Source organism: Heteronotia binoei, chromosome 1, assembly GCF_032191835.1.
Source record: "Heteronotia binoei isolate CCM8104 ecotype False Entrance Well chromosome 1, APGP_CSIRO_Hbin_v1, whole genome shotgun sequence".
NCBI lineage: Eukaryota > Metazoa > Chordata > Lepidosauria > Squamata > Gekkonidae > Heteronotia > Heteronotia binoei.
This window is the reverse complement of record NC_083223.1, coordinates 23681397-23689053: the sequence shown is the minus strand read 5'-3', so window position 1 is coordinate 23689053 and position 7657 is coordinate 23681397. Positions and strand designations below refer to the sequence as shown.

The following is a 7657-nucleotide window of genomic DNA, read 5'->3' as shown; positions in this document are numbered from 1 at the left end:
CTTTGTTCTGTCACCCAGAAGTGATGTCATCACATCAAGGATGTCCCTGTTTGGGGGTGGAGTTTCCCCTGCCAGCAGTGGATCAAAGCCCCCAAAAGTAGGGGAACCCCTGCTGGGACCAAGGAGATGGCAAGCCTAAGTCTGTAGCAAAACAGCTAGCTGTGGAGGAGCACAGAAAGGAAGCTTCTGACATGTTGTTGCAGAAATCTTTATTGCCATCTTCTGGATCTTTGGGGAAAATACAACAGGGTTTCTTTCCCCGTTTTTCACAATAGTTACTAGCGTGAGGTTGTGCGTCAAATCTGTGTAAGGAGACCAGATAGGGTTGCCAGCCTCCAGTTATGTAGTAAACTACTGAAAAAAAATGTGACAAGATTACTAAGCACTCTGTATCATAAACTTATAATGAAAAACGTTATATACTCATGTACCAAAGCCATGCACAAACACCCTCAGACAAGTCCAACACAGAGAAACCCACAACTTTAAAAAGAGTATTCCTCTTCTTCACAGGTAAGGTAGGATCTGTGAGCAAAATCCAACAGGAATTTAGCAATGTATTTAAAGTGACACCATCTTCAATAGTGCTATATTTTCCAATGCAGTTATAGAAGATGCAATTTTAGAAGATGACTTGCCACAGAAGTTTCAGATCTCAAATCCCACGGTGGTTCTTTGGTTTGGGCCATTTTGAGCACATTGCCTATTTGGAAATCCTTGTGGAGATTTTGTGTCCCATTTGAAATATTGCAAATGAATTTCAACAAGCTGTTTTCTATATATATGATCCTTTGCCTGAAGAAAGACAACTTTGAAACAGGTGTGGAAGTGGACTATCTGTTGCAATAGAAGTGATAAACTTGTGGGTTTGTGTATTGGACTTGTCTGAGACTGTTTGTGTATGGCTTTGCTACATGAGTATATAAAGTTTTTCATTATACGTTTATGATACAGAGTGCTTAGTAATTTTGATGCCATTTATTTTCAATAGTTTTCTGTTCTCTGTGTGACTGCTCTCCAGGTTTAGCCTCCAGGTGGGGCCTGGAGATCTCCCGCTTTTACAACTGATCTCCAGGTGGCAGAAAACAGCTCCCCTGGAGCAAATGACTGCTTTGAGGGGTGGACTCTGGCATTGTACCATGCTGAAACCCCTCCCCTCCCCAAACTCTACCTTCTCCTGGATCCACTACCAAAGTCTACAGGTATTTTTCAACACAGACCTGACAACTAGGGTTGCCAAGTCCAATTCAAGAAATATCTGGGACTTTGGGGGTGGAGCCAGGAGACATTGGGGGTGGAGTCATGAGCAAGGTTGGAACAAGTACAATTGAACTCCAAAGGGAGTTCTGGCCATCACATTGAAAGGGACTGCACACCTTTTCAATGCCTTTCCTCCACGAGAAATAATGAAGGATAGGGGCACCTTCTTTAGGAGCTCATAGAATTGACCCCCCTGGTCCAATCCTTTTGAAATTTGGAGGGTTTCTTGAGGAAAGGCATCAGATGCTATGCTGCAAATTTGGTGCATCTACCTCAAAGAACATTCCCCCCCGCAGAGCCCCAGATACCCGCAGATCAATTTCCCATTATTCCCTATGGGAATTATTCTCCATAGGGAATAATAGAGTGCTCAGTAGACATTTCCCTCCCCCCGTGCTTTCTAAAGCTTTCTAAAGTGGGAGAAGGGCCTCCAAACCAGGGAATACCCTGCCTCCTCCCCCTCTCTCTCTAACACACACACTAACTGAGTCTGGTTCCTCCACAACTTTACTTGCTCTGAAAACGAAAGCAAAACAAATGGAGGGTTTGTGCTCTGACGAAACTGCTGCTGACCCTTCCCCATGAAGTGCTTCCTGTTTCCTGCTCAACGTTAAAGGCACACATTTTAAAAACGGACCTGTTTGCAGATTACTAAACCTGCCAGAACTCCAGAGGTACATGGTGACTGTGGGGGTGGGCTTCCTCCTGCTGGCCAGCTGGCTGGGAACGGGAGAAGCCTGCAAAACCAGGGGATCCCCTGCTGGGACCTGGGGATTGGGAAGCCTACTGGCAACCTAGGTTTGCAGAATAATCTTCACCCAAGGTAATAAATATGACTTGTGCACCTGCAGATGCCAGAGTCCAGGAAACATTACAGGTTGCCACAGGGGGGGAAAGATGCACAAAATTGTGTGCGTGGGCAATAGGGAGGCAACAGGAAGATGTGAGAAGAGTTGGAACCAGCAGATTGGAGAGGGGGAGGCCAGAAACAGTGAGGCAGAGGAAGAGATATACCCTCAGAAGCCCCTCTTTCTTTCAGTAGCCTAATTATTGCTCATTCATTATTTAATATGGTAAAACGAGTAAAGAATGCCTTACAAATAGCCGCAATTTGGAGGCGACGAACATATAAAGGAAAATGGACATCCTATATCCTGCCAACAACAGAAACCTCTCTGAAAATTTTTACATCACTCTGCAATTTAAGAATATTTCATCACTTCCCAAACTGTTAAAAAAAATCCCTGTTGTACTACAAAATCTGCACCTTCCTTTTCCTAGGCCTTGATGTTGCCATAGCAACTCAATAAAAAATCATGGCCACAAACACTTCAGGAGGAGGCTCAGCAGAAAGATTGACTGGAAAATGACACCGAAGAGTTTCAAAAGAGGTTGTCTGTAAAGGATCTGCCTATAAATATCCCTATAAATGGAGGCAGATTATTTTTTCATCATAACAGTTTACTATGAAAAACTGTCTTCTGCGACGAACCATTCCTACAGCAAATGGCTTTGAAAGGGGGAAAATGTATTTCTGAACACTTCTCTCCTTCCTTGCAGGTTTTTAAAGAGAGGCTAGATGGCCATCTGACAGCAATGAGGATCCTGTGAATTTAGGGGCAGGTATTTGTGAGTTTCCTGCCTTGTGCGGGGGGTTAGACTAGATGACCCTGGAGGTCCCTTCCAACACTATGATTCTTAGTGAATCCACATGACTGGGGAGCAAGCGCCTCATCTCATTATGGGAGACTTACCAGGAGAAAGAGGAAGGCTCAGGCCACATTGCTGGCATCTCATAGGAAGTGACATCATTACACTGTGACACCACTGCAGTGCTCTAGTATTTGGGCAAAAACTATGGTAAAAATGGCTTCTACCATAGGGTTTTTGTCCAAATACCAGAGTGTTGCTGGTGTGATGACATCACTTCCTGTGCTATGCCAATGACATAGCCTATGCCTTCATCCTTCTCCTAGCAAGTCCCCCCATTGGCCAGCTGATCGTTGGCTGGGGAACAGGGCCTGGCAGTGAGGGATCCCCACCTCCACTAGGGGGTCTGCAACCCTAAACCTTACCCTAGGTTTGCTCACCTCCAGGTGGAGGTTAAAGATCTCCTGGAATTACAACTGATCCCCATAATACAGAATACATTTTCTCTCTTGGAAGAAATGGTTTTGGGTCCTAGACTCTGTTGCTGAGTCCCCTCCCCTCCCCTCCCTCTACCCTGCCCCTCCAGGCTTAACCCTCAAGTCTCCTGGAATTTCCCACCACAGAACTGGCGACACTACCTCTTCTGCTTTAACGTCAGGAGAGGGTGAAAAAGAAAGAGGTTTCACTCACTACATCAAAACAGAGAGAGATGTAATGCCACACTGCATAGCAAAGTCTTTGTCATTCTTTTTGGGGGGGTGGGGGGGAGCATCAAGTCACAGCTGACATATGGTGACCCCCTGCAGTTTTCAAGGCAAGAGACATTCAGAGGTGGTTTGCCATACTCTGCCATTGCATAGCAACTATGGACTTCCTTGGTGTTCTCCCGTCCAAAAACTAACTAAGGCTAACCCTATTTAGCTTCAGAGGTGGTTTGCCCTTCAGAAGTGGTTTGTCATTGCCTGCCTCTGTGTAGAAACCCTGGTATTCCTTGGTGATCTCCCCTCCAAATACTAACCAGAACCAACCCTGCTTAGTTTCTGAGGTCTGGTGAGACTGAGCTAGCTTATGCTACCTGAGCTGTCCTGGAGTTCAAAATCTCATATATTCTTTGCAAGGGTTGCAAGGAGTGCACACACTCTGTCTTGCCTTTAATTTGCTGTAAGCATCTGTTGACAGTTCCACAGCCTCAGGAACTTTAGTTTTTCTCACTCTGCCCCAACAAGTCTGGGCTACATGTCTGTAGATGTCCCCTGAGCTGTCCCTCTTAATTTGGAGCTGTGGGGCAGGAACACTGCTAAGAAGAATTTGGCACATTTAATGAACAGGGTCAAGGAAGCCATAAAAGGCAAGAAGGCCACCTTTAGGAAGTGAAGGGGGAATGAAGGAGCACAGAGCAAACAAATGCATGGCAGCCCTAAGGCAGGCTTACTAAAGAGAGGTGGGGAGACTGCAAATAAGCTGAACAACTTTGTTGTATCTGTTTTTATGGCAGGAAGCAGCCTGAATAGCCAGAGCTTGTCAGAGCTCAGAAGCAGGGTCAGCTGTGGTTAATATGTGGATGAGAGACCACCAAGGTTATTACTCGAAGACAGAAATAGCAAACCTACCTCTGCTCATCTCTTGCCTTGAAAACTCCATGAAGGGTTGCCATGAGAGGGTTGGCAACACTTAATTATTATGTTTTATTTTTGTAGAGGATGTTGTCCCTGAACCAGATTTCTCATATGAAGAACTGAGTCAGGAACTGTGTCCAGACATTGCCCTACTGTTGTGCTTTAACAAACATTTGCAAGCCAGATTATCCTGTGTGGACAAGAACAAAGCAGGAGTCAAGTTCACCTTTAAGACCAACAAAGTTTTCTTCAGAACGTAAGCTTTCGTGTGCTCCAAGCACACTTCATCAGACGAGGAATCAGGTACAGTGTGCAGGGCTATATATAACTGGTAGGCAGTGGTTTAGAATGCAAAATGGTACAAATTTAAGATCCAGTGACAGAATAGTAAAATTAACAAATTGAGCAAACCTTTGATCTGGGTAGCATGCGCATGCGACAGCAATAAAACAGTAAGTCAAAATGTGAGAACGTCTGTCAATCACTCTATTATACAAGCCTGGGTCAAAAAGAAGGCATTACTTTCTCAGGAGCTTTTCCCATCTAACTACTGTTTGTTCTACTGGTTCAGACCAACACGGCTGCCTGCTTGGATCTAGTGTGGACAAGTTAGGTTACCCAGTTGTGAATGATTTGAATAGCACAAGAGGGTGATATCAGACCTGGGGACTCCCTTCTCCTATTGGAGCCCTTCCCGTATTTCTCATCGGCCATTCCCTGTTCTAATCACACCTCTGCTTTGCAGGACTTCGCCATTGCAGCCTTTCGCCTTTCCAGGCTCCCACTGCAGCGCAGGGTCTTCCAGGCCGCCGCTGCCATTGTGACCAAGGGGCAAGCCCAGCCCCCCGTTTGTTTTAGCTGCCTGGGGCGGGGCGGAGGCAGGGAGTTCGTGAGGGGGGGTGGCCAGTCCGGGCGGCCCCTCCCCGGCCGTCACAAGGCCAGCCTCTCGGGGCTGGAGGGGTGGGCCCTGGGAGCGCGCGCCGGCCGCGGGAGGCCCCTCCCTTGGCGAGCCGCGGCGCGCGCGGGCGGGGAGGGGAGGGGAGGCGAGGCCGGGCGGGCTCTCTTGATGGATTGAGCCGCAGTCGCTTGGCGGGCGGGCGAGGCGAGGCGCGAGCCGGGCTTGGGCGATGCAGGGGGAGCGGCCGCAAGCCGGGCCGCCCGCTGGAGGCAGCTGAGCCAGGGAGAGGCGCCGCACCGGCTTTGTTTGCAGCGCCTCGGGACTGCTTCGCCGGGACTACCGCCACGCGCGCGCCTCTCCTCTCCTCTGCAGGGTGCCCGGGATGGCTGGCGGCGGCGGCGGCGGCGCAGGCTTGGCGTCTTGATCTGCCGGGCCAGAGCGGCTCTCCCTCCCCTCCCCTCCCCTCGCCACCTCGGAGCCCAGTCCCCGCGCCATGGGGAACATCTCGTCCAACATCTCGGCCTTCCAGTCGCTGCACATCGTCATGCTGGGCTTGGACTCGGCGGGCAAGACGACGGTGCTGTACCGGCTGAAGTTCAACGAGTTCGTCAACACGGTGCCCACCATCGGCTTCAACACGGAGAAGATCAAGCTGAGCAACGGCTCGGCCAAGGGCATCAGCTGCCACTTCTGGGACGTGGGCGGGCAGGAGAAGCTGCGCCCGCTCTGGAAGTCCTACAGCCGCTGCACGGACGGCATCATCTACGTGGTGGACTCGGTGGACGTGGACCGCCTGGAGGAGGCCAAGACGGAGCTGCACAAAGTCACCAAGTTCGCCGAGAACCAGGGCACGCCCTTGCTGGTCATCGCCAACAAGCAGGACCTGCCCCGCTCCCTGCCCGTGGCCGACATCGAGAAGCAGCTGGCCCTGCACGAGCTCAGCCCGGCCACCGCCTACCACGTCCAGCCCGCCTGCGCCATCATCGGCGAAGGGCTCACCGAGGGCATGGACCGCCTCTACGAGATGATCCTCAAACGCCGCAAGACCCTCAAGCAGAAGAAGAAGCGGTAGGCCCGGCCGGGACTCAGCTCTGCAGCGGCCCCACGTGCCTCCTCGCCGGGATGTGACCCAGACCTCTGGGAGGAGGAGGGAGGGGGTCGCCTCCTACTTGCCGCGGCTTGGCAGGCAAGGCCTGGCCCACGTTAGCCCCTCACCCCCAGTCACTGAGCCAGAATCAGAGGAGGGGCGGAAACCTCCCCTGGAGAACATTTTCATTCTAGCAGGGCTAGAAGCTGGGCGGGAACCGGGTTGCTTCGACCAGCTGCTGCTATGGTGGAATATATGCTATTGCTTCGCTCCTTCCCCCCTCAATCCCTCTGGAAGATTTCCTTGGGAACAAAATGGGAGACTGGGTGCTGGATTCTCATGACAGGGCCGGACTCTGTGACCACTGGAGAAAGGTTTGTGCTCCCACCTTGGCACAAGGCCACCTGCGCATGAAGAGACAGACTTGAGAAGTATTGCTTGAGGGGGGGAAGAGATGCTGTGATTTGGGGTGGGGTGGGGGGTGGTGTGGGGGGAGTTTGATACATTAAAAAAATTGCTTGGCGAACGGCTCATTGTTGGAAGGCTGAGAAAAGGTACCCCCTACACAAAAGGCTGGCTTCAGAGATCTCTGAGCAGGCCAGCAAAATGTATGAAATAAGCAAATGAGGGTTGCAGTGGTCCGTATACTCCATAGGAAGTGTCCCCTTTCATTTCAACTGGATGGGGAGGGGGATGAGGCCCCTTCCCATCAGTGGTGCCAGATGAGAGGTGAAGTATGGGGAGTCCTGCCTGTGAAACCCACAAATTCCTAGATGAAAAGAGAATTCTGTATCTTAATTGTGTGTGATGTGAGTGGCGGGTGTTTTGGTTGGCAGCCGCTGCTGCCTGGTGCTGCATTCTAAATATTCTGCTGGAAGGGCTTGTTCCTCTCTTCACGACAAGCTCTCACACTGTAGCAATAACCTGGAAAATCCCGTCTTATACTACTCAGCGAAACATCCGTTGGCAGGCACATTTTGTTTCTTTTTTCCACATTAGAGCAAAAGAGGTAGAGCTGCATTTCAGTTGTGTATTCCTCCTGCTCTGGTGGCTTTCATGAACCAGAGCTCCCCCCCCCCCCGCCCTTCATGGGGTGGGAAACAGCTCTGCTGAGCTGATGAGTATACAGAAAGATTCTGAGCCAAG

The 7657-nt window shown here is 50.3% G+C and overlaps 1 protein-coding gene across 1 annotated transcript; it reads left to right on the top strand.

The window, feature by feature from the left end:
* The first annotated feature begins 5891 nt into the window (after positions 1-5891).
* ARL4C (ADP ribosylation factor like GTPase 4C) lies at positions 5892-6531 on the top strand. Its single transcript, XM_060232513.1, has one exon. It carries the CDS (start codon positions 5918-5920, stop codon positions 6494-6496), a length of 579 nt encoding a protein of 192 aa, XP_060088496.1. The 5' UTR covers positions 5892-5917; the 3' UTR covers positions 6497-6531.
* The last annotated feature ends 1126 nt before the right edge of the window (positions 6532-7657 follow it).